The 27,395-nt window shown below is 35.9% G+C and overlaps 1 protein-coding gene across 1 annotated transcript in view; it reads right to left on the bottom strand.

The window, feature by feature from the left end:
• Positions 1 to 467: 467 nt before the first annotated feature.
• The window catches only part of FAM91A1 (family with sequence similarity 91 member A1), a 41,318-nt gene continuing 14,390 nt past the window's right edge, over positions 468 to 27,395 (bottom strand). Inside the window, exons 9-24 of the mRNA XM_082433181.1 lie at positions 25,769 to 25,875; positions 25,215 to 25,253; positions 24,572 to 24,684; positions 24,036 to 24,151; positions 23,073 to 23,182; positions 22,654 to 22,740; positions 20,687 to 20,819; positions 17,240 to 17,388; positions 15,750 to 15,884; positions 15,496 to 15,609; positions 11,575 to 11,647; positions 9,440 to 9,589; positions 7,348 to 7,452; positions 6,686 to 6,809; positions 5,445 to 5,514; positions 468 to 3,415 (exon numbers count right to left, since the gene is read on the bottom strand). Coding sequence (XP_082289307.1) covers positions 3,230 to 3,415; positions 5,445 to 5,514; positions 6,686 to 6,809; positions 7,348 to 7,452; positions 9,440 to 9,589; positions 11,575 to 11,647; positions 15,496 to 15,609; positions 15,750 to 15,884; positions 17,240 to 17,388; positions 20,687 to 20,819; positions 22,654 to 22,740; positions 23,073 to 23,182; positions 24,036 to 24,151; positions 24,572 to 24,684; positions 25,215 to 25,253; positions 25,769 to 25,875 — 1,811 coding nt within the window. The 3' untranslated portion in view covers positions 468 to 3,229. The remainder of the gene's footprint in view (positions 3,416 to 5,444; positions 5,515 to 6,685; positions 6,810 to 7,347; positions 7,453 to 9,439; positions 9,590 to 11,574; positions 11,648 to 15,495; positions 15,610 to 15,749; positions 15,885 to 17,239; positions 17,389 to 20,686; positions 20,820 to 22,653; positions 22,741 to 23,072; positions 23,183 to 24,035; positions 24,152 to 24,571; positions 24,685 to 25,214; positions 25,254 to 25,768; positions 25,876 to 27,395) is intronic.

Raw genomic sequence — 27,395 nt, 5'->3', positions numbered from 1 at the left:
ACTGAGGGACATCCTACCAAATCACCAACTAGTGCTCTTCACAGTGTCATGGTCATGAAAGACTGAGAAACTGTCACAGATCGGTGATGACCAAGGAGGCAGTGATGACTAAACAAACGGAACGTGGTATCCTGGAGGGGGTCCTGGAACAGGAGAACATGAGAGGAAACTGGGTGAAAACCAAATAAAGTCTGTAGTTTAGTAAATACTATTGTACCAATGTTAATTTCTGAGTTTTGACAGATGTGCCATAGTTTACATAAGTTGTAAACATTAGTGGAAGCTCGTGGAAGGATATAGGGAATATCTCCGGACCACCTTTGCAATTTTTCTGCTAATCTGAAATTATTATAAAATAAAGAGGTTATTTTTTTTTAAAAAGTATAGGAAAATGTCAGCACTGAAAGCATGCCTGTATTTAGAATTAAGGGAGGGGCTTACAGAAGATTACACATTTTCACAGCAACTTGACCAACACCACAGTTTATTTGTAAACATATTGTATGTGTCAATAATCAAATTGACAACACTTTATACATTTCACTGTATCATATTAACAGCATACCAGAAAAAAATCCACTGTGCTCAGTTACAGTTTTGGTATTTTAAAATCTTTAAATACAAACCGTATTTGAAACACTGAACATAAAAGAGAAACACAAATGGCAAAGAAAACTGGAAACAACTAAAAGAAACCAATATTCCCCCCAAAAAACAAATAAAATATCTGATTACACACTTTAAAAGAACATAAGGAATCAAGAAAATCAGACGATCATATATTTTTTTAACAACATAAAGTTACATTTCTTTAGACCTATGTGAGAGGTGAAATTGTACCATACTAAACTCTATGTCCTTTTTTATATTTCTTTTTTTCTCTTGGTTTCTGAAGTTTGCCAATCAATGGTTTAAGCTACTTTAAGGGCAGAAAAGAGGGGAGGCAGCACAAAGCCAAATGAAATTACTTTAAACATTTGCAGAAAAACTGGATAAAAATTCTTTCACAAATTTTCTTTGGCAAATAATAAATTCTGTATTTATTACCTTTTTGTTGAATAGGATCAACGGATAAGATTTAAGAGATGCATCTTTACATGAGTTAATGTATGAATGAAACAAAGCCAAATTCACAAAGTAAAGCATAAAAGTGGCTTTCACATTTTGCTAATAACAGCTTTAAAAGTGCAGATTCTCCATCCTTAAAAGTATGAGAGGTCTTCAGCTGGGAATCAGAATCTTTCCTCATTCACATGAGAAACCGGAGTTGACTACATGTTTTTTCAGTACTTTCCCTAAAATTCATGATCATTTATTAGGCTCTATTTCCTCCTCTGTTAGCTCTCAAAGGAAATATAGCAGCAAATCACTCCCATATTTTAAGTTTTAAATTCACCAACAACTGGGTTCACTACCAACAACTACAAACATTCAATGCTTTATTAGTGTACATGTCATTACCGTAGGTTAAGCTTGTTAATAACAGAAATAAATAAAGTAACTACAGTTAATCTGAACAAAGCAAATGAAAATGAGATTAAAGAGCCCTGATCAAATGAAATACTTAAAACTTTCAGTTGAAAAACTGTAGAAGTTACATACATATCTAATAGCACTAGGAATGTACAATATCAATTATTGGAAAAATAAATGAGTGATTCACAGTTATAAGAAATTATTTTAATATTAGTATTTTTCCTTTTATACACAAACATTTATAACATACACTTGGTTTCTACCTCATATTAAGACAAAGTAGAATACTAAACATTACTGCATTTACCCAAAACACAGCACTGACTGTGCCACAGGTAACCTGCTCCAAAATATTCAACAGGTAGGTGACAGTACTGAATGCATGGTTAACAGTTTGAAGAAAGACACATACTTCCAGAAGTATGTTAAATACACAAATGTCAGTTCTATAAATAACAAAAATTATCAGCAAAAATGTTTAGGTTTAACCTTCCCAAATTTTCTAATGCTTTAAATATTTTAGATATATGTTGTTTGACCAGTTAGTTTGGTTACAGTTTTAAACTAGCAAACCATTATCCTATGAGAAAAGCTAAACTGAACTATATAACACTGCACAAACTTCCCGAGGAAGGTAACTTGAAAAATCTAAAAAGTGATTCCAATTATTCTAATTAACATTTGAGATACTAAAAGAATCAATGACTCAAGAAACATTTTGAAATTACTCAATTTTTCTTTATCATTTCCTCTAAAACTAGTCACATAAATTTAAGATCCGGATTGCTTATGTCCTCACAGTAGGTTTATCACTAAAGTGTTCTGATCAGAAGACATAGCCTTAATGCCTCTAATATGCAATTCTAAGCTGAAATCAAAATCCTTGGTTTGAAAACATCAAATCCAATTCCATAATATTCATGGGCAGAGCTGCTAAACAAAAAATAAATCAGGGAGAAAATGTGCAGCAGCCACAGCTACAAGAGTGGAAAATAAATTCTATTTTTCCATAAAGACTCTATGAAAATATAAAGCCCAAAATGAGCGACAACTGAAGTCCACATATAAATGTTGTTTAAAAATAGAATGTTTTCCAAAGCTTCTTATGAGATGTCAATGTATAGTCATAGTGTGAGTTAAGACCTTCTAAATCAAGGTTAAGCCATACCTAACTATGCTGATGTACATACCTTCAACAATGTTCAACCGATATACATAATTTACAAACATCCACAGCACTTCTTAATGCCCCATCAGATCATCTCTCAATAATGGATGTTTATCGTTTTATAGTTTTGCTACTTTAAATACCAAGAAGCCTTTTCAGAGGAAGAGTTCTACCTCTTCCCACGATCCCCTAAAGAGTAGGTAACAAAATATAAAATTAAACAAGATTTATGTTTGATAAACTAACATATAAAATTACCACTGCAATATTCATAGTGACTGCTTATAAACATAACAGTCATCATAAAGCCTATAAAGTATATCCTCAGTTTTATAAAAGAAACGCAGATTGTCTCAAGGTAAAAAATACAGTGCAGGCTGCTAAAAAGCTCTTCGTTGCATCAGGAGGTGCAATAATGAGGAAAACTTCAGAAAACATGAACATGTTCCCCAAACTTTAACTTTAACATCAGTTAAGCATGAATTGCACTGCAGCAGCTGGATGCTTTTTAGTGGCTGGCAATATAAAGCTAATGTTAAGAAAGAAAAACGGCAGAAAGTGTGAGCAACAAATGATGTAACCAAATTACTGCAAATGGAGATTAGCAATAAGAAGTGAGGAAGGTGAACGTCCACTCCACTCTGTTAAGATGCCATCTTTAAATATTAAGTTCTTTGCAGGAAGTGGAACTCCCATGTCAGCACAGGATGACTGTGAAAGCAAACTTGGAAAACTGGCCTCATTGTGAATATCCAGTGTTGAAGCACCTTCCTAAAAGATCAAGAAACAAGAGAAAAAAAATTCTATTCAACACTTCACCAAACCACTTAATGTAGCTAATGAGAAATAGAGACCTTGATTACCTAAGAAATGTTTATGGAATGGCAAAGCACTATAGGAGATGCAAAGTTGTACCTCACAAACCCAAAATAATCAATGATAGGTATTAACGTGCCGAAATGACTAATACACTCAGATGATGACAAGTGCTTTGAAATAAACAGAAATAACACGCTATGAGAGTATGGGATGAGAAAAAGTTAATTCTTAGACAAAAACCCTCACACAACATTAAGCACTAGAACAATCCATCCACTCCCAGGGCTCTCAGATTCACACATTCAGCAGACTTCTCCCCAGAACTCCAGGCTCAAACCTCCACCTATGCAACATCTGTTCTTGGATGTTTCACCATAAATTCCACACTTAGCATGTCCATAAGCAAACTCTCAAATTTTCCCCCACTGGTTCCTCCCCAGCCTTCCCTGCTCAAGCTAGTCAAGAAATATGAAAATCATTCTTTATCCTTCCCTTCCTCACCACAGCCTCAATCTTTCCTCACATTTAATCACCAAGTTCCATCAGTCTCCCTCCAACGTGTATCCCAAATGAGTTTACTTGACTCACTCACCATAGCCACCACCGTAGTCTAGGCCAGTGGTCTCCAAAGTGGGGTACTCACTCCAAAGTGGGGTGCAGTACCGTGAAAATTTTTAAAATCCTGTATCTACTTATTGTATCTGATAAAATTCCTGGTTTTGTGTATCTTTTATAATATACATAATTTATTATATTACTACATGTTTAACAGTATATACATGTAATAAACAAACCTTTATTATGGATACATGCAAATTTTTTTTAAACGAAAAAGGGTGTTCGGCTACAACATCTCTTACTTGGGCTATTAGAGCAGTCTCTGAACTTATCTTGTTTCTGTGCTTGTCTGTTTTTAATCTATTCTCTAAACAGTAACTAATCTTTTAAAAGAGTCAATTAAAAATAATGTCATTCTCTGTTAAAAGTCTTTAGTAGTTTCTCTTTGCACTCAGCATAAAATACATATTCTTTAACATACTCCAGAAGGCTCTCCGTTCTTCTTCAACCTCACCTCTTCCCACCATCCCTCTTTCAAGAGGCTTCTGCCACACTGGGCCTTCTCGTTTCCTTGCGGGCCGAATGCCTTCCTGACACAGGACTTTTGCACCTACTAACCTCGGCCTGGAATACTCTTTCCCATCCTTTAGGTTTCAGCTTATGCGTCATCTCTACCTATTTAAATTAGGTCTACCCTTGGATTCCATCAGATTTGAAGGAGCTTGGCTCCTTCAAAGCACTTACTGAAATCTGTAATTACTTCACGTATTTCGATGTTTACTCAACTATGGTCTCATACAACACTTAAGCTCCATTAGTGTCTTAGATATCATTGTTTCCCCAGCACCTGGTAAAGGGTCTGGCATAGAGTCAACTCAAGCACTTATTGAAAGAATGAATGAAACCAAACTCCAAAATACTGATTTCATAATATTAGAACAGATATACCGAACAAAAATATTCCATTCTAAAAGTTTATCTACAAATCAAGTCTAGAGCATCCTTTCTTTCCTTGGGGGGAAGATAAAAGGTCTAGAGCACTGGCATTCACTACCATAACAGACAACCCCCTCTCAGTAATGGAGAATCACTGCAGTTATTAATGGAAGCGTACTGACCCAAGAACAAGCACCTAGCATGGTGCATGGCCCATGGCAGATGCTTAACACATTTCCGTTTCATGAAGCACCAGCACAGAACAAACAGTCCAAGCTTCCTAAACACCTGGCTAGTGAAATCATGTATGTCAGTTAACTTCCTGAATTGCAGCATCTTCGTTTATAAGTTAAAATGCATAAATAAGCATGAAATAATGCTTATTTCATGTCTTACTGTTGTGGAGACTCAGAACAAACATGGAAGTGTTTTGCATACTATAAAAGCTCTATGCAAATACCATTTGGATTTTTTTGGTTTTTGTTACCTGGAATGAGTGAACAAAGTTAAGGACTTGTAGAGACAGTTTTCTACTGGAATGTAAGAGGTTTTGAAGGCTGAAAAAAAGGGGAAAAGTTTAAAACAAATATGACAAGAATTAATATCTCACAAGAGTTTAATTTTAACAATTTAAATGCATTTATGTATGTATATACGTCTTGGTTAATTACATAAAAATTTTTTTAAAAAATTTCAATGGTTCTCATCAATGAAATTTCTGCTTGTTTTAATAATACAGAGTAACAGTGCATAAAAAGACCATTTTGAAATAAAACATCATGTATAACCAAAATTGGAAAATTATTGTTAAAAGTTTAAACTACTACCAAATATAAATGTTAAATACAAGAAAACTTCTAAAATAAAAATTTAGGCACATATTTTTCAAATATGTAAATTGGTAACAATTATAGTGGCAATCATTAAAACTATATAGTATTTCTTTTTTTTAATTCATGTAATTTTATTTTCAGGATAGCTATTAAAATTATTTGTCAGTTAAGTACTTTTAATTTTCTGATATAAGCTACATTGAGCCAATTAAATTAATTATTTATTATCCAACTTTGTTTTCCTAAGTAAAGATGTCAAGATCTGTGGATCTCATCTCTCCAAGCCACCCACCATGACAATCAGACTCAAAGATATTCTTTTCGGCTAAACTAGACAGTCTCAGAACTTTCACAGCGCTGACTCTCAGCAGCCACTCCCAAGGGATCAGAGTTGGCATACGAGATAAAACCTACATGTCATTTCTGACAAGTAATATGTGCTCATTTTAGAAAATGTGGAAACTGAAGAAAATTTAGAAAGTCAGCCATAATTCCACTATAGGAGATAATCACTATTAACATAACTTGAGTGTGTGTATGTTAAGAAAGAGAGAATTTCTATAGATATTTACATATTAAAAAAACTAGGTTCATACCGTCATATAAGCATGCCCATTTTAACCGTACTCTCACCAAATCTGGGTAACTAAGTATATATAATTAACCAAAACATGTGTCCAAAAGACTTGCATGTGCCTAATTTCTGAGGTACTGAACTTTAATTTTAAAATATATAGCAAACTCTTAAACTAGCCATTTTTATTCAATCAACAAATAAACACAAGGCAAGTACTATGATCATGTGTGAAATAAGACAAAGTAGGATATAGCAACTAATACTGAGAGCTTAAGAAGTCTCATAGATGAAAAGATGACAACAAACATTAACCCTCACCTCTCTTTTCTGCAAAGGCCATGTGTAGCAATTTTTCTGCAAACCTTCTGGTTTAATTCAGAACTAAACAGTGGAATTCCAAAGCACAGCTCGAGAGGCACCCAATCTGCTTCTGTTGTGGCAACTACGAAAGGATATATAAAGTTATCAATCATATATATATTTATATATATTATGACCGACCAGGGTTTCTTAACTGAGCTCCAGAGATTTTCATAGATTCCTCCCACCCCCCACTGACATCCACCAAAGGGCTTAGCAGGGGAGAAGACTCAGAGAGGGGATCAGTGAATCTCTGAAACAGGAAAGAATGTTTTTTGAGTATGTACATGCTTCTGGGAAGAAGGCACACAGCTTTCAACAGATGCTCAAAGTGGTCTTTTACCAAAAAAAAAAAAAAAAAAAAAAAAAAGTAGTGCAGGACAGCTACAAGATGAGAGAATCAACATAGGAAAAATAAAACATTTTTATTCTCAGGTCATAGTTTTATAATATTTTAACTAACTTTAATCATTATTCTAAACATATAAAATTCTTTCCTAGAAAATACTTATGAAAAAGTCCATTATAATAAGAGCAGAAAAACGATATCCAAATGACTTAACAAAAGAGTCAAACCTCAGAAATTAGTCCAAGATTGCAAATAATTTTTAAAGCCTTACCAGAGTTTTGCTTTGTGGCTGAATCTATAGTTGCTTCCTCAATGACCATTTCAAATGACTCTGTACTCCCATTTACATCTGAGCCAGAAGCCAAATCAGGTTCTCCTTACAATTAAAGGGCATACACAATATTAGGATTCTAGTAGTTGGCACAGGTTGTCAATAAGTCAGTCCAAACATAAAAGAAGACTTCAGGCAACAGAAATGACAACGGAAAACAATGAACAGTCTTTAGCCTAAAGCAGTAGTTCTTAAAAGGGGGAAAATTTTGTCCCCCAAGAAATATTTGGCAACGTTTGAAGACATGGTTTGGTTGCCATGAACGGGGACAGGGATGCTGCTGATGTCTAGAGATCCTAAACATCCAACAGTGCACAGGACAGCCCCCCGCAACAAGGAATTATCCAGCTCCAAACATAAACAGTACTGAGCTTGTAAAGCCCTGACCTAAAAAAACAAGGATTAAAAAGGCAGAACACAAGTTTAGACCTTTAAGAGAATTACTAAAGTCATTTCTATCCCCATGGAAACATGCAGTCTGATTACATCATTCCTTCTCAAAATATTTTTTTTGACTCCCTGTATCTTTCAGCATGAAAGATCCTCCAAGATCTTCTAGATCTCACCTATTACTTCTCTACTCTCATCTACTACTGCCCCACAAACTCTTCTTTCGGCCAAGATGAGCTACGCTATTGCCCGATTCCCTAAAGGCTGCTACCCTCCAAATAAACAACTATCTGTGTGTAGCGAACTCCTCGCTTTTCAAAATTTAGTTCAAACTTTACCTTCTCTAAGAGGCCTCTCTGATAGCTCAGTTGGGCTGGGATATGCCTTCTCTGTCCTACTTTAGCACTTCAAGAAGCAGACCCCTATATCTCAGTCTTTTAACACTACACAGTAGGCTGATTCACTTGCTTGTCTCTCCTTCCAGGGTTTTATTCCCTAGGACTTAGTAACAGAAATATCTCCAACACCTAAGGAGGTATTTTGTAAATGTTTATAGAATGAATGGAATGAAACATGACAGCTACAGTAGACATTCATTGAAATGACAGCCCTCTTCTCTAAAAATGCTCCTGTGATACCTGGCAGTCAACTGTTGAAAGTTACCCAACTCCTCTGGCCAAAGGTAAACGGACCAGGAGTGGAGACTAAGTCAATCCACTGGATGGCTAGCAATCAATCATATTTTCTCAGGATTTCAAACTAAGAGGTTCAGCGAACATAGTCAATCAATGATAGAGACTTGAATTAAAAGGTTCCCTAGAGTCGTGGACCAGAGGTGACATCATGGCAACCAAAGCCACATACAAGCCAAAATTATGCCAGAACAGAAACAATTAGTAATTATGAGAAGGTGATTTGAAAATGGATTTTTAAATTAGAAAGAAAAAGGTATCTAAGGAAAATTAGCTGTTGTCAATATGCAGGACAGGCTGGAGACAGAAAGAAGAGAATGAGGCCAGGAAGGCTAAGCAGGAAATGGTCGCAATAAAACATGTATAAAGTATCAAAACTCAGACTAGAATGGCAGTTACAGAGAATTAAAGAGAGAGGGAAAGAAACGGATATAAGAGACATTTCTAAAGACTAACTCACAGATCTTGGAAACTAACTGGGTTGAGTGGGAAAGGAGAAGGATGAGATAAAGATATGATTTTTAAGATCTGCATAACAAGACAATGGTGCCTTGATAGAAAGAGGAAAGCTGAAAGGGAAAAACTACTCATTCTAGTTTGAAAACAATTTTACAAAGAGACTAAAGTTTTGAAACCATCACCCCATAAAGGAACTTAATTTAAAGCCTATAAACATAAATATGACAGTAAAGGGCTAAAACCCAATAACCATTCTGTATTCCAACCCCAGGTCATCACTTCTTTACTTATGCTCTTAGTATTTTCTCCATTTGAACGATTGATATTTGTCCCAATGATATCACAGAATATTTGCTCATCTTTCAGTGGAATAACATTAAGTATTAAATAAGTCAACATCCCCACAAAGGTACCCATGCTTTTTAAATATTAAGCTTGTGATAAACTCAGTACCAATTATCCTAATTCAAAGAACCCAGCTATTGGCTAACCTCTCTCATCAGAAGCATCACTGAGTTTTCTGTTTGCAAGTTGGCTAGAAGCATTCAACATGGTGACATATCCACAAAAATGCTGCAAGTCCACTTTGTTCCTCAACATCTGCAATGCTTTATGAACACCCATATTGACACGTGTAAACTCTAAGAACAAAGAGTTGACATCACATTATAAGTAAATAGTTTTACAACAAAACACCAAAAACTTAAATATACTTTCCTTTTATTAAACAATTCTTAGAACTACTTTTATATTTTATCAAGATTGATTCCAACGAAGAAATATCTGTGGATGAAAAAGGATGCTGTACACATACAACATATTTACAGACTTCAGAAGGCAACTGATGCAGCAAAACAACTGACCTGCTAAGTAATCAAATAGGGTCAGTCAGTGGCAAATTCTCTAGGCTTCTCTTTGTAGTTCTATTCTGCCTCAAATACTTACTTAGTGGGTTTCTACCAGGAAATGCATTAAATACACATCATATTTTTTTTTTAATTTAAGAAAAGTAAAAAGTATTCTTATTGAAACTAAAGCTAACAAAGTACTTGAAATTACATCCCTAATAAATTATTTAAATATCAGCTCATTCTCACAAATATGTGAACTTACAAAAGAGAAAGATGCTCTATAACCAAATATGAATATTCCTCTTTTTTAGAATATTCACAGTAATCTCCAAAGGCAAGAGATTTCTTAATCAGTTCTTGAGATTTTGTGATTTTTAAGATCCTGCTGTCACTATCCTGTATCTTCTGGTGAACAATAAATTTTTCCATAGAATTTATAAAGTATCAGAGAATTAACTAGCAAAGTTTAGTTGCAGAGAAATACTTATTTCTGAATAGGGGCTATTTTTTGGAAGAGAAAACTCTCTTCTCCAAATTTTGTACACATTTATTCACAACAGCCAAAAGAGAGCACAATTTCAAATGTAAGGCTTTTGCAGCCTAGACATGTGGAAAGGAAAAAATACTTATAAAAATCTTCCTTTTCCCTGCTTTGGGCAAGGAGGTGCAATGGTGACTAACATTTTAGAAGAAAAGTTCTTATATGAATTAAGTTAAATTACTTGAACGATTCACTGCTCTCTAAAATTCCAAGCAATATTCTAAGAACAAGAAAAATAGATTAGAGAATGAAAGTTCTGCATGGAGCAGGAAACACAAGTGCTATATAAATATACGTAAGTTTTAATCAGAGACTTTCTTTTGAATATACATACTTTCTTAATATTCAACAGAGGAAAGGTATTTTTATATTAAACAAAAGGAAGAATGAATTTGCGTTTATAGAAATTCTCCAAGCATCTTTCATCAAATGTATTGTAGCTCACAATTCTAAAAAGAGAGAACATTAAACAGGCTTTTCACCCTTGATTCAAACCCACTAAATTTAGCTCAAACTTTGCTATTCACTCAAGTCCTCTCTAATAGGAAAAATAAAATGTAAAAAAATTTTTAATTAATTAATTAAAAAGCAAATGAGTGCTTTCTCATTTTCTCTACACAATGACTCTAGATTCGGGACTTCTAATACTATACCACAAACTTAAATCAAAACACATTGACCATTAATAAAAGTTTTTTAAAAAAATCTGCTTCTGTAAAAAAAAAAAATGCTGAAACAGGAAATACATGCAAGTTCTCTGTAAACTGTAAGTTAGGATACAAATGTTCATTAGTGTCCATAAAAGCCCCTGAAAAAAACCAGTATGTAACACTTGGGGGAAAAAACATCAACTTTCTAAGCATAAAATCTTCCCTATGACTTGTCTTCTCCCCCAACCTCCAAATAAATAAACAATAAAAGGAAACTAAAAGGCCAAACATACAGAAAACCTAGTCTTCCATCTACGTAGCTACCTACTTAGTCTCTTCATCTCCAAGACAGACTAGTATTCCTTCTAGGCCTGGGTTCTAAATGAGTCTTATTCTATTAGTTCTTTGTAGGAACAGGCACATGACAGAAAACTACCTTTTGCCAATACTCTTTAAAAGCAGAATAGTTTTAAGACCCTAGAACTTAAAAATTTTAAGAATTTACTTCCTGCTATGTTTCCACCAAATTGTGGACAAGATTAATCATAAAGAAGTCAAATGGATACAACTCAAAATTAAGGTACCTCCTCGTAGTTCTGTCTCATCAAATGGGAAAGGTATGTGGACAGTTTCTCCTATCCCATGCAAACCATGTCCCTAAACACGAAAAAACACAAGTTGAAAGGTATACGCGAAACCTGTATTTCCAATAGTAGATACTCAAACGATAAACAAGACTGTGCCTCGTGATGGTGTATTCCACATTAATACTCCATCAAAATGCTCTCAACAATTTTCTATTTTTCTCCAGCAAGTAAAGACAATCTTAAGTCTATATTAACCTATTAAGGCAGTGTGTCTCAAATTGAGTGTATGGGCTAATGAAAAAACAGGTAAATCTGGTGTCAGCCAAGTGAAGCCTGAATGAGATCAAGTGCACTCACAAGGGTGAGCTGCAGTGCTGAGAGAGAAAAGTGGTGGAGGATCCCCACGATCACCTGGCATGCCACGGACTAGGAGCGTGATCTCGAAAGCCTGCACTGAATGACACATATTGAAAATTACTTGCTGCAACATCGTAATTATATACGACTGGAAACAACCAAAATGCCTGTCAGTAGGGGACTGATTACATAAATTAATGTATGTATTTTCAATGCAGCTGCAGAAAAGAGCAAGCTCTCTATAAAGTGAAATGGAAAGTTCCAACTGCTAAGTGGAAAAAGCATGGGGCATCTCAGTGTGTAACCGCTTGCATATGCATAAAGAAATTCTAGAAGGGTACAGCAAAAACTAATGTGGTTGTCTGATTTGGAGGAGAGTTAGGGAGTGGACACTGGGTAGAGTGTTAGAAGGGCAGTGAGTCTAGCCACTGAGTGGCTATCTATGAGTCTAACCATGCCAGTCCCACATTACAAATAATAATTTACTTTCATCCATCACACTCAATTAATGTTGTTCATTTAAATTTTGTTAGTCTTTTGTATTTAATTCCTAAATTCATTTTGGTTTTACAGTTGTGTAAGAATGATAAGCATGAGGAATTTAATTTTATGTTTATATGTATTTCGAATCGTTATAATAGAAAATATAACACTGGGGATCTATACATTTTTTCCCTTTAAAAGAGACCCATACATTATTCAAATTCAAGATACCGTGACATAAAAGAAAAAAATAATTTCAGGGAAAAAAATCACATTCATTTATTTGGTTCATATAACAACTTGAGTATATTTCTGACATCTTGCTTCTATTCCATTGATACATTTATGATTTCAACCCTAAACAAGATGGCTATTATAAAAGCATGGTTTTAATCAAAATCTTAATTTTGTTGTGTTTTAAGTTCCAGCAAGGTGAATTTTTCCATAAAATGTAATAAAAGAGGCATTCTTGTAATAAAAGAGGCATTCTTTTTTAGCAAAGGCAGAACTCCTTAACAACACTTTAAAACTCATATCACTCTACTCCCACCACCACTGCCACCACAGCAAACATTTTTTGAGATCTTCCGACGCGCTAAACAAAGGTCTAAAGCATTTTTACGTAGATCATCCATTTCAGTCATTCTTTTCAACAACCGTATAAAGATAAGAAATTTTATTATCTCCAATTTGCAGGTGAAGTCACTGAAGTTCAAGGAGGTTATTTAACTTGCCCAACGTTGCCAATAAGTAGTGGAATCAAGATGTGAATTCACGCAGACTGACCCTTCAGTCCATGTCTAACCCATTCTACTGTGTATCTCCCCCCAACCCCTACACTTCATGTCTGCCCTGGCTGGCTAATGCATCGTCTCACGGTTTCTACTGCCATCCACGTGCTGATGCTGACACTCAAGTCAATCTCTCCTGTTCAACCTCTCATTCAAATTTCAGAATATTTTCAATTACCTCCTAAATATCTCCACCACCCAAACGTCCCACAGGCCCAAAACACACCACCTCATCTGCCCCCATAAACCGGCTCTGTGTGATATCATCACTCTTCCACTTTCAAAAGCCAAGTACCTCAGGAATTATTCTTCCTCTTCCCACATCCATCTCAGACATCTGATCAACTCTATTTATTTTATATTTGTAATAATTCTTCCTTTTCATTCTTATTACCACTTTCGTGACCTACGCTGTCCTCATCTCTTATCTGGTCTCCAACACTGAATCCTAATCCTGTCTTCTCCCACCCAGCCATTCTCAACAGTCTTCAGGCTGATCTTCCAAATCAAAACTGACCATGTTAATCTCCTGCTCAGCACCCTTTACTGGCTGCCATCAATCTAAAGGGGAAAGTCTAAGCACTACAGTGGGACAGTTAAGGTCCACTGCCCTCTGGGCCTGCCTACTTCTCCAGACTCATCTCTGACCACCATCCCATCATACTTCAGCTCACCCCTCAAAATTACATAACAGCTTACAGGCCCTAGCACATGCTCCCACTTCGTATTCCTATTAATTCAACAAACACTCACTGAGCAACTTCTACGAGTCAGGTACTACTTTTGGGCACCAGGGAAATAGTTATGAAGAAAAAGAAAAAAAATCTCTACCCAGAGATTTATTCATGCTGACCACTCTGCCTGGCCTCTCTCTCCTCTAAATCAGCCTTTTCTATTTAGCCTGGGTCTCATTTTCTCTAAGGAGCTTTCCCTAAGCCTTTGTCCTTGCCCCAAGGCTAGAAGGATACTACTTCTCTTTAATGCTTGCACTGTATATGTATAACTCCCTTCAGCACTCAGCAAAAAAATGGAAGTGACTGCTTATGCAACTTTGCCCACCAGACTTTAAGTTTCTTGAAGACAGGGACCACATCTTATTTGTATATGCACATTAATTAGTACAGAATATGGCAAGTACAATTGTTAGTTCAATGAATTAATGAAATCTTTACAAAGAACCTATTACATACCAGAAAGTGTGCTACACACTTCATACACACCTTCTCATTTCATTCTCTCAACAATCCTAAGGCTAAAAATGCTTACCTTGGCATTAGCTGTCACTATTATTTTTTGTTGTTACACAGTAGATATTACCATCTCCATTTTGCAGATGGGAAACTAAGTATAAGAGGAGTATCTCTAAAATGTTACACACCACTTCACACCTGCTGGGGTGGCTATAATAAAAAAAATCAGATAATACCAAGTGCTGGAGGGACTGTAAAACGGTGCAGTTCCTTAAATAGTTAAACAGAGTTACCACATGACTCAGCATTTCCACTCCTAGGGATATACTCAAAAGAAATGACAACATGTCCACACAAAAACCTGTACATAAATGTTTATAACAGTGATTATTATTATTCATAATAGCCAAAAGGTAGAAGCAATCCAAATGTCCATCAACTGATGAACGGATAAACAAAATGCGTTTCATCATACAAGGGGATATTATTTGGCCATAAAAAGGAATGCAGTACTCATGCTACATGATGAACCTTGACAACAGGAAAGAAGCCAGTCACAAAAGACTACATATTATATGATTCCATGTATCTGAAATGCCCCAAAAAGGCATTCTAGGGAGGCAGCAAGTACATTAGTGTTGTTAGAGATGGGGGGGGGGGCGGGGGGGGGTGAAAGTGGAATAGGGGAGTGAGAACTAAAGGTCCAGGAAAATGTTGTAAAATTGAGTGTGGTGCTGACTGTAGACATCTGTGAATACACTAAAACCACTGAATCACAGAATTCAATTGGGGAATAAGGTATGTGAACTGCATCTCTATTTCAAGGCTACTATTAAAAAAAAATAGGGCCACACAGGTAGCAAAAGATGAGGCTGAAACTCAAAGTTCGGTCTAACTTCAAAGCCTATGCTGTTTCCACCACTTCCAAGCTGCTAGACAAAGGCCAGGACTAAAACGCAGATCTCTTGTTTCCTTACATTTCAGTTTTACAAATGTCAAATTACTGATGTCTGATTGCGACTCAGCAGAAAGCTAGACAAATTATGATCTTTAAAATAAAAATCCAAAACTGACTGTTTCAAATAAGGTAACTGTACCTGAATCAAAACCGCCGAATGTGTTAGGGCATCGTTCAACATCGTGAGCACATTTGATGTAGGAACAACCCCAGGATCATGACCCCAAGAAGTTATTAGTAATCGATCATAACCCTATGGGAAACAAATGAATAAAACACAGCATGGCATTTAGAAACAAACAAACAAAAAATTTAAGAAAGTTATCTATAATACTACTTACCAGTTTCTATCCTCCTTAAAAATGATTTTTAAAAAAACCTCAATCAACATACCTGGAATATATCTGGCAGTTTTCGAAGTCTTGTACCTTTGGACAGCAAAAGAGATGGTGGTCCTTGCCTGGTGATATGGTAAATGTACAGTTTAAACCAGACAGAACTGACTTCTGGGATAGCTGGTCCAATATGCTAAAATCATAAAACAGGTAAGATAAAGTTGTAAATACTTATCTGAAGCCAAATTTCACAAATGACCAAGTATATTCTTAAAGCTAATGCCTCATGTAAGTGTTAACTGCTATTATCCTTAAGAAGATAAATTTTAAAGGATCCATTCAAACAGTTTCAAACTTACACTGGAATTGAGAAAGCAGGTCTTATCACTGTAATTAAGAGAATGGACTCTGGAGTAGATGGCCTAAGTCTGAATCTTGGCTTCACCCCCTCAGCCCTATCACCTAAGGTTACTGAAGCGCTCTTGTGCCTCATTTTGCTCATCTGTAACATGGCAACAAAATACTTATCTCTTAAGGACATTGTTAAAGGTTTAAAATAGTACCTGGCAGCACATAACAAGCTCTATATCAAAGTGTTAGTTATTACAATCATTAATAATTTTTCTCAAAAGGGACTATCTATCCTTCCATCCATCTTACCATTCAGCCATTCATTCAGTTCATGGATTCCTGCTATGACCAGAGGCTGTGTTAAAGAACAGAAGGAAGTGTGTGTGTGTGTGTGTGTGTGTGTGTGTGTGTGCGCGCGTGCGTGCATGTGTGAATGTGTGAGCGTGTGTGTGTGTGTTGGGGGGGCTGCAAATCTACAATCATTCCTGCTGAACAGAGGACAAAACTGGGGTAAGGGGGGAGTGGGCGCACTGAGGCAGCTAGATCAGCACAGGCAACAAAATCATCCTGGTACAAGAATCCCTTCCTTTCTTCTACACCATTAAACCTAGCACATCTAGGGAACCAGGAAGGATGCAGCACTGAAGAATAGAGCACAAACCTCACTCTTTGAAAACGGTACATGTCACAATGGCCTTGCTAAGTATACAAACGCAACTGATCTATTTTTAAAAACTGAAAGACCAGAAGTCATTTTCACGATTTTAAAGATAACTAGAGTTCTCGCTTTCAAGCATAATCTTTTCTTTTCACCTTATTTAGCATCACAGCCCCACTTCCAAAATATTTCATTTTTCCTAATTAAGTTTATCTTATCCCTCAAGGTAATCCAGGTTTCCCTCTCAGACCAGCCAAAAACATTTTCTTTAAAATCCTGCATTCAGGAAGAAAATTTTAATTGAATGTGTCACTAGTCACTAGATAATACATATATAAAATGTACCAATTATACCTCACAAACTGAACATAACATCTTACAACAGCAAAAAATACAAAACTGCTTTCTGAGTTGATGATTTTAATATCTGGTTATCTACAAATTGAGAATTAATACAGTATGACTGATAAACCTCTCCTTCAAGTCGCCATGAGGAAGGATGAAATGGCGGCAGAGCGAGCTTCCCAGTGAGTCTTTACCTGAGGGGTGCAGCTGCTGACAGGCCGGATTTCGTTGGTGAGAGGAGCCATGGAAACAAGAAGTGTGTAATTTTTGTTTAGAACTCTGCTGCAAGTTGCAGGGTCCAACCCAAGAAGGCTTTCACAGCGCAAGAGATCCAGAGGAAAACCTGAATTATGATCAACCACATACATAGAATGAAAGACTGACAATGTGAAAAAAAAGAGTCTAAGATGAAACACTGATAACTGCCTTGAGATTTAAATTTTTTTAATAAGGTAGAATATCTCTATTAAAAAGAACTTTATTTCCTAGGAGACCAGTAAGACTCTCTAAGACTTAAAGCTATAAGTCTTTATTCTCTGGTCCAGAAAGATAACTGTCTACTGGTGTTTCTTCAGGTTAACCTTATACTTTAAAAATATGTTTGCTTTATCTTACTTCCTCTCCATCATGGCAGTGACATCTTATGAAAGCCTAAGTGCCATGGGAAAGCTGTATCCTTCCCTCCCCCAATTTTCAATCTCCATAAAAACTTTGCAGCCAAGTTCTGAATTGACCAGAGGGGCAAGAATTCCTCATTTAGAAACATGCGCCTAAACTAGTCCATAAAGCATGAACTCACTTAGCATGCAACTGATTTTAACTGTTCCCATTCTTACTCCTTCTGGAAAATACCAGTCCTACTGCTCTCTAAAAAGATAAAGGGAATTTGGAGGGTCTGTCTGTGTCTGGCCTCTCACAGATAAACAAGGGGAGTGCCTGTGATCTTAGCTAAGTTGTATGAGAAAGGGTGGGTCCTTGCAGTAAGCCCTTTTCTGAAACACAAAAAGGGTGAGAAGCTTCAGGTAAAATTCGACATTGTCAATGCCAAGTATAGAAAATATTTAATGCATACTAGGATATGGAAGGAAGTCTAAAGAGTTGATGGTAGTTAGAACAAAGTTTTTACAACTGTGATAGCTTTTCTACAAATGAGGTTTAATTTCTAAACATTTCATAGTACTAGACTGCCAAATTACAAACAGTGGCTTTAAGGTCTCACTTGCACTGATCCTAGGGAAAAGATATCTTTTTAAAGACAAAGATACCTGGAAAAAAAAAATTATGCTTATAAAATGAAAACAAGTTAGACCACACATTGTTTCTGTTTTTTAAGCAGTGCCTCATGCTATCTAAAACCAAAAGATTACTACAAAACTAGTCTTTTTCACACATATCAGAAGGCTTTTTGCTTTACAGTGAGTACCAAGTACTACATGATACACTCAAACTACAAATTACTAGTGACATAAAAAAAAAAATTCTTGCTACTCAAAAAAAGATGCTTGAACACCAATACTATAGAATTTCTTGTTTAAAAAGGAGTAAGATTAAGTTATCACTCCTGGCACCTACAGAAAGTTACCTTTCTCAACATGGAGAGTATTAAGCCCTAATGCCCTAAAAAGTTATTCTTTATCTGGAATAATGACTTTCTTTTCTATGAATCTAGAATGGTACTAGTTATACACCATTATAAGAAAAATTGAGAAATAGTCACTTAAATCATCTTCTGTGTTCTGTGGTTCTAATGAGGAGCCCCAGTTAAGAAAGTCTGGTTAAAAGAATGAAACTTCATCAACAATTGCCCATTTGGTCTCATGGGGAGGGAGGAGTTAATCACATTTTAACTTTGGAGCCACATCAATTATTCTAAGCTCCAGAAACAGTCAACTATTAAATATACCTTAAAGGTTAGAATTATACTTTACTTTCACACAGAATAGGTTTAGGTTTACCATTTAACTTAGTTGATGATACACAGACTATTCATAGTGAAAAACAAAGTTTAGCCCAACCTATTAAACAACGAATTGTTGATGAATAAATCAATAAAAACCTTAGTGTTCAAGAGAAGATGATGTAAGGAACAGAGCAAAGGAAAAAAATTCAAGAGACATGGATTCAAGCCCCAGCTTTTCCATTTACTAATTATATGGGCTTTAATGACTAAATGGGCAGGAGATTTAACCAAGATAAGCTTCAATTTCTTTACCTATAAATTGAGTTACCCCTGGCTGGTCACTAGCACTAACATTCTTGGATTCTATGATGGGCAGTAAAAGATGGCTATAACAGAATAGTTCAAATATTCTAACCCATTATCTCTAAAAGTCACTAAAAAGTCCCAGAAATTCCAGGATTTGTACACCCAGAGACATATTTAAGACTGTGCCACTCACTGTTAGGTCACATGATCTAATATTTGGTAACCAAAAAATGGTTACTATCAACAAATGCTTATCAATAAGTGCTTTAGACTCTTGGTATCTGGTGATCTAATATTCTCAGTTTCAAGTGTTTATGAACAACCTCAGAAAGAGCTCCAGCATGGAAGCATGTGTAATACTGCTAAAGCACAACTCTGAACCAGACACCCCAAGGCTGAAGAAGTGAGTCACTAGGTACTAAGTGTGTCTAGCCTCACTCAGCTAAACTACCCAGCATCTTTGTCCTCTCCTCTGCAACAACTCTTGTGAAGTGACAAGTGATTCTGCCCTAAATTTTTTTTAATTGAGCCGAAAAGAAAGCCAGATGCTGATGAAAGCAGTAGAACGAAAATGGATATGACTAAGAAAATGATGGTTCTTGGCCAGAAAATAGAACTTTTAGGTAAATGAAAGAATGAGTGAAATTAAATGTGATACTGGTGCTAAGAATTCACAGTGTCCCAAAATGCAACTCCTGTGAAATGTCCAAAGACTTCACAATGTAATTACATTCACAGTGTAATGCTCTTACACTGGTGCCCAAGCTGTTGCATCTTTTTAAAAACACACATTCCTGCGTGTCATTCCACAATTTAGAAGCTAATACCATCAGTTCAACTAAAGTTCAGGAACCCCTTTCTATCACGAAACTGACAGAGCACACTAGGGCAAGAGCCACATTAGAGTTCACCAATAGATTAAAACCGCTTCCATTTCTTTCCTTAACTCTTTGAAATGAGGTTATCTGTTCCCTTTTTTATTCTTTAAAGTAAAATACTTTAGTAAATATTATAGCAGCATTTGAATAGGAAGACCCTGTTAATTATCTTTATATAATGAATCTTTCATTCTTGATATTTCATGCTTCCTAAATAAATTTTGGAATTTGTCCATCTCTCAAAACAGATGCCTATTCTATATCCCATCCAGCTACTTAAACAAATTAACACTCCAACTCTTTTTGTAGGTAACTAAACAAATTTAGATACTACAAAAGTCAGTGGCACATAAAAGAGGAGGAACAGTAAAGTAAGATAAGGAACAGCTGACGAGTAAAGAAATTCACAGAACAAGCCAACAGTTATAAATTCAATGTGCTATCTACACAAAATGTTCTAAATAAGTGATGATTAAATAAGTGAGCATGACCTGTTTAATTTCTTAGAAAGAAGTTCCACAGGATCATGTCTTCAAAATCAAGTATTTTTATCATACCATAATTGGGTTGGTCTGGCTGTGCAGTTTGCGCAACTAGATCTTTATTATGACGCAGAAACAATATTGTGTTTCTCAGAGTGAGTGCATGATCAAAGTATCTCTGTGCTTCTCCTTCACCAGTGCTCTGAACCTAAACCAAAAGAAAACAAATTTTGCAACAAAAACCACTCTCATGCCATTCATTCTAGTATATAACCATACAGTAGAGATATTAAGATATTTAAAATCAGTAAATCAAAAATTTGCCCAGGCGATTTTGAAACAAATATTAACCCCAATCGTGGTTGGGCTTCCATGTGACTATACCTTTGAAGACGACAGAAATTACCCCAGCAAGTAAAACCAACAACTTCAGCAACCAAATAATGCTAAATTGTACCATTATACGTTGTATGTTCCATATATGATTCAAATAAGGTGCTTTAAAAACTCTAAGATCTATATATTCTGTTTTATCCAGAAAAGTACTCCAATCCATGGTCACCAATTATGCCACTATCTTATCACCCTGTTCACAATTTTGCAAGGAACAATGGAGTACGTGATTCAACATAGCTGTTCAACATTGCTGAACATACAGCTTAAAATCACTCAACAAGGATTCACTGAGTCCCTATTATGTGCTATGACCTCTCTAGGATGTAAGGAGAGAGTGGTGGACAAAACTCCTGCCTTCACTGGGTTTACATGTATGCTCTTCTGACACTGAGTCAGTCACCTGTTTAATATGTAAAAACATACACATTCCAGAAACAACACAGAAAACAGAAGGAAAGGTCTACAGGGGGAAATAACTAAATTAGATTTGCATGAAATTAGTAAGATCAACTGATTATGTTTAATCAAGATGAAGCTTAAAAAATAGCTAAGAAACTATTTTTAAAAACTAAACTTCAGACTAAAGGGCTTTCCCAAGAATGACTACGTGGTAAAAAAGAATACAGATATATAAAGTGTAAAAGGGATCTTCCAATTTGCTATACATGATAAAACACTAGTTGAGGTGAGAAAACTAAAAATCAGGAAAACATGTTAAAATGTGCTAAATATAAAAAATTTACTGGCAAAAGATGATACACAATAAGAAACAGGGTTAAACAAGATATTAAAAGTATTGAGGAAATAATAAAAATATAAAGATAAAAGTTAAAGAGACAAATTAATAACAAGGATTATCTCAGGCACTAAAAAAGTAAAAATCCTGTGGAGAAGGAGGAGTGGAAAAAAATGTTATGGTAAGTCTTTTTTTTTTCTGAGATGTAAAGGAAGTACAAAATCATAAAAAATTCTCTAAACATACACGAGTTCATCACTCAAGCACAAAAGTTACCAAAATTATTAGTCAAAGAATAGATTAGGCACACAAACTGTTTGCATAACGAAGTGCAGAGGACAGAATAAAATATCCAGGGAATGAAAAACACCAAAAGGGCAATCAAGATTTAGAGCTAAGGAAAACTAGGCTGTACTCATGAGGAAAAAGATGGTTAAGAACAAATATGGCTGAAGTCTTCAAGATGCTAAAAGGGGTAGTGAGAGTGGACATAAATATGATACCCAGGGACACTGTTCCAGATTTAAGATAAGTGGAACAAAAACTTCAAATAAAATTGCTTAAGAATAGATCTTAGAGTCATATTGAAAAAAAAAGTTAAAGGCTATTTTAGAAAAGTGCAATTTAAAAAATTACACATAGACTTAAGATTTCTGTACCCCATTTCTTCATTACATCAAATTATGCTAACAGCTTAGATGAGGTAGACAAATCACTGTTTTTAAATCACAAAATTCATTCATCCACTCAATATGTTTAAGCCTAAATGACTGCCATGGTATTAAAGCACGAATGAGGTAGGAGTGAACAAGGATATACGAAAAATCTACATAATCAATAACTGATGTTTTCTCAAGCAAGAAAAGATTCCAAATGCCTTGACATCCCATAATAAGCTATCTAGATTTACCTTTTCTAGTTCTATAAGAAAGCTGTCCAGAGACTCATCTGAGAGTTTGCCAACTTCGAACATTGTGACTGCATGGCTTTTCAAGTTCTGCATTAAAGAAACAAAAACAAAACTAAATGTACCTTATTTGAGCCTATTATTAATAAGTTGTAGTTTTCCCTTTGAATGCTAAGCATCTTAGATTTATATTATGCTCTCCAACACATTTAAACTTAAGGGTGGGTGAGGAGCTGATTTTTCTAATTACAAAAGTAGCCCTCACTAAAAAGTTCCGACATTCCTCTAAGGAATATAAAACAAAGGCAATTGCATTTTCCGGAAAAAATCTAGTACTTAAAAAAAGATATAAAAGCACTGAATTATTTTATATCTAGTCTTTATTTTAAACATTTTCATATTTAAACAAGAATCTGACTTACTGGTGAAAGGTTTCCCATCATTAAAAAGGCAGTAAGAGTTGAGTCAAACAGGAATGCAATACGCTTTGTATATCCTGTAGACAAACTCAAACTGCTTATACTGGCTGTGTCTGTTGGGGGAAAAAAAAAAAATCATAGTTTAAAAATCAAGTAAATGAAAACTGTTCTTTGCTTATCATTTGGAATGAGAAAGTATTTCATTTCAGCTTTATTTAATAATCAGAAAGTACATAATATAGGCAACACTGTAGTCATAAGAGGTCCCAATCCTACCTATCTCCAACATAGAGATAAAAAAAGTTAAAGTCAAAAAAAAAAATTTTTTTTAAAGGCACTCACTTTTGTAGTAAATTTTTTGAAAACCAATAATAAACCAAGACTTGATCACTGTCAGATCAATAAGACTACCTAGCCTAACCTCTACAGACAAGTCACGTGGCTCAGGTAACAGAGCTACTTAGGGTAGGAGTAGAAGCCCATGTTGTGTGCCCCTCTCCCCTCCCAACACAAAACCATGTGCAGCCCCCTCATCCACTATGCTTTGCCTCCCTCTGTGCTTAGCCCAAGCACTGGCCTTCCTGCACTCGCCAGCTGGCATGCTCTTATTCATTCTCAGCCCAAAAATCATCTTCTCCATGAAGGCTCCTAAACCTCTCTAGGCAGAAAGAGGGCTCTTTCTCTTTGCTCTCCACAAGCACCATAATGCTTCTCACACTGTGGTTTTTATGGTTATACTCTCCAGACTTAGTTTTTAGAAGGAAACTACCATATTCTTGTCAGTTTTATACCCCTAAGATCTACCACAAGGCCCAACATATGGGTAAGTACTCAAAGACTACTTTTGAATGACTGAAATCCAGAACAAACTACAAAATAACTGTAAGCCCGGAGAGTTTGCTTTATGAGTGTATGTGCAGACACATGGCTTATCTACAGACAGACTCAAACTGAGTTACTGCTAACCTGGATCTTCTTGACTATTTGTATCAGTGTCAGTAGCCGATGAAGCTTCTTGTACAGGACTCCTACTTTCCCCGCCATCCCATGATAGGAGCATCTTTTGCGGATCTAAAGTACTCCTATTAATGAAGAATACATTCACTTTTTAAAAATCATATAAATGATCATATATAAAAACAGCTACTGAAGTCAGTACTTAAATTATGAACATCCACCTAAATCCACTCTTACATTCAAGCCCAAAATTGAGACACAGTCCCAAAATACTCTGCACACACAGAAAAGGTTCTTAACTAAACCCATGCATAGGCTTCAGGAAATTTGAGAACATTTAAAAATTATATGTAAAATATTGTATGAGCCTTTCTCTGGGGGAAGCATTTTAGTTTTCATCAGATTCTAAAAAAGATTACCACACACACAAGATTAACAACCACTAATATGGTTCACCTCAGTTGACAGGTTGAATAAGTAAAATTTTTGTATGTAAAACAATGTTTTTTTCAAAAAGAAACTCTCCTACTAAATAAATGAGTTACTTTAATTTGTTTACGGATGGAACATTCTTCCACGATGAATGAAGTTGATCCAAATTTATTACTTGTCCCTTCTTATGGGCAAACCCCAATCGGCAGTACATGGACACAGCATTCTGAAAGGAACATAAAGGAAATGAACATTTGAAATAAACTAGACTTCAGAATGTTTGTAGAGAAAAAATCGTTATGGACTATGCTTACAGTGAGCCTCAAACATTTTCATCCCATAACTAGAAGAAAAAATTTTCAGTAGGCCTGGTCTTCCCCTAAGGTCTTCACATATGTAGGAGAGGGAATGCTCCCAACTGTCTGGCCAGGGCCTCCCTAGATCCACCCCCAAAGAAGCGGAAGTTGTTGCTTTATCTGACTTCATTACAAGATACTGTGACTTCACTACAAGACACGGGTCAGGCTGCTTCCTGCTGGGCACAGATGTGTGAGTACAGCTTTCACTCCCTGGGATGGAATACTGGTTCAGGGTTCTTACTTTGCTCTTCTCTATCTCTGTAAGCACCCCGACTGTGCACACTTCCTCTGACAGCTAATAGGAATCTCACTGCTTCCGTTTCTCAGCATCAAGACAAAAATCTATAATCCATTCAGTATTCCAATCACAAGTGAAAAGAGTATAAAAATTACATACCTTAACCAGGGATAGGTCTATCTCAAGAACATTTGCAAGCTGGAAAATAAAATTTTAAAAATATTTTACATTCTAAGAATCATAAGCATATTACACACTTGTAATAGACAATTTAACCATAATCAGAAAAATTTAAATTATTAATAACTGAGTCTGAATAAATTTTGTAATCAGAATTTTTTTCTTTCCATATCTCTAAGACACTTAGAGGAGTACAAATCCAGGCAGTGACCACAACAACTGAATTACTTAGCCTTTAATTTCGTCTCATTCAAAATAAAAAAATTTCTAGATCAGTCAATTGTTTACAATGCTTTTATTATAAAGTCATATAAAGTTATGTAACCCATTCATAAGCTATTAACTAAAAAAATTTTAATATACATATGCAGGAAGTAACTTAAGAATAGTGAACTTAAGTATGTTAATGGTCCAAGATCTAACCATGGGCGGATTTTGAAAATATTTTATCATTAAATAATTTTATCTACTGCACACAAACTTATTTTATAATCTTGAGGTTAAGTTCTTTCACAAGATGCTGTCATACTTACCTCTGCAACATTAGTGTGCTCATCTATTGAAACAAATATCTTATAGAGGAGAGTTTCAAAATAATCACCTTGCACTCGATTCATTACAAAACCTTCAAGAGGAGGAACTAAAATAAACAAAACAGACTTTTCTCAGTGACATAATTTTACAAAACAAGAAAGTTTAATGCAAATATCTAACTGAAAAGAGACCTCTAACTTAGGGACTGAATTCAGCTTTTGATTCATTTTACCAACTCCATAGCAAGTTTTCCTAAAACTCCCAAAGTAAGGTCATATGCAATGCTGTCTACAGAGTGGACTCTTATGGCAGATCATAAATCCTACAAAGAGTAATTTCATCCCCATGGACCTCTCAGCATTACTGAGGCAGAGAAGTGCTAGAGTCATGGACTTGGTAGAAAGGCAGGGGGGCCGGCGCTGCTTCAGAATGGGGAAGCCTGCCAAGGGTGTGTTTCTGATGCATCTTAGGCAGCAGGTGGCTGGTCTAAAGCAGAGAAGCAAGAACTGCAAGTTACCATGCTATCCAAAACCAGGTGGACAGAAGGTATTGACTCTCTGCCCTCTCCCATCATCCCTGCTCCATCCTGAGAAAAGGGGAAATTCATCTGCGTGACTGCCACGTTTATCACTGGTATAATCTGCTCTTTGGGGCTTTCTATTCTGTAACCTCCTCGATGGGAAGAGGGTCAAGACCTTCCGCACAAGAGGCTGCCCGATCGATGCTCCCCACTTGTTTATTCATACTCACTTCTCTCCATCCCTTTGGTCCAGACGCTCTAACCCACTTTACTAGAGTGCTCTGCCTGACCAACAACAAAGAGGCCCTATGTTTTCCTCTGCCATTCTCCCCTGTGCGCACACTTCCCTTGAAAACATCGTGGGAAGAGGCGTGTGCCTAGGCCATAGCAGGATTTGGGTGTCCCTGTGTCCTCTAACCCTAACACCACCTAATTGCACCCAAAACCTAAATTATTCCCAACAGAGAGTTATAAGACAAAACTCAAGTGGTCAAAATGAAGGCACTGTGAAGAACCACAATGTATACATCAGGATAGGCTATCTACTTTACAGCTCTGGCTCATGTCATTTTCTGATTTAGTGCTACCCATATTTCCAATCATCCAAGGACTGTTAAGGATCAAAGGTTTCTTTTTAGAAATACTTTAGTAATCCCATTTTTTTTATGTAATTCTTTTCCTACACTATCAGCTGTGTGAATAAGAAGTGTAAACGTTTACTGAACGCTTACTAAGTGCCAGACTATACTACTAGCTACTTTATATATACAATTTCACTTAATCCTCTTAATGTTAAGAGTTGTTCAAAACTATACCCTATCTTAGAGATGAAGAAACCAAGGCACTAAAAGGTTAGAAATACACAATTTACATCTAGGCAAAAAGAATGAGGCAACTCTACATAAAGAGATATGGAATAGTCTCAATGTATAATATATTAAGTTAAAAAACCAAAGTATGAGCTGGATACACCATCTGCGTAAGAATAAAACCACACAAAAAAGGATATATACATATAAGCCTATGTGCATAGTATGTTTTTGGAAGAATATACAGGAAACTTAGTGGCAGCTGAGAGAGGAACTGAGTGGTTAGGGGCAGGCATG

This window comes from Balaenoptera physalus, assembly GCF_965194825.1.
Source record: "Balaenoptera physalus genome assembly, chromosome: 17".
NCBI classification, from domain to species: Eukaryota; Metazoa; Chordata; class Mammalia; order Artiodactyla; family Balaenopteridae; genus Balaenoptera; species Balaenoptera physalus.
This window is presented reverse-complemented; position numbering and strand designations above follow the sequence as displayed.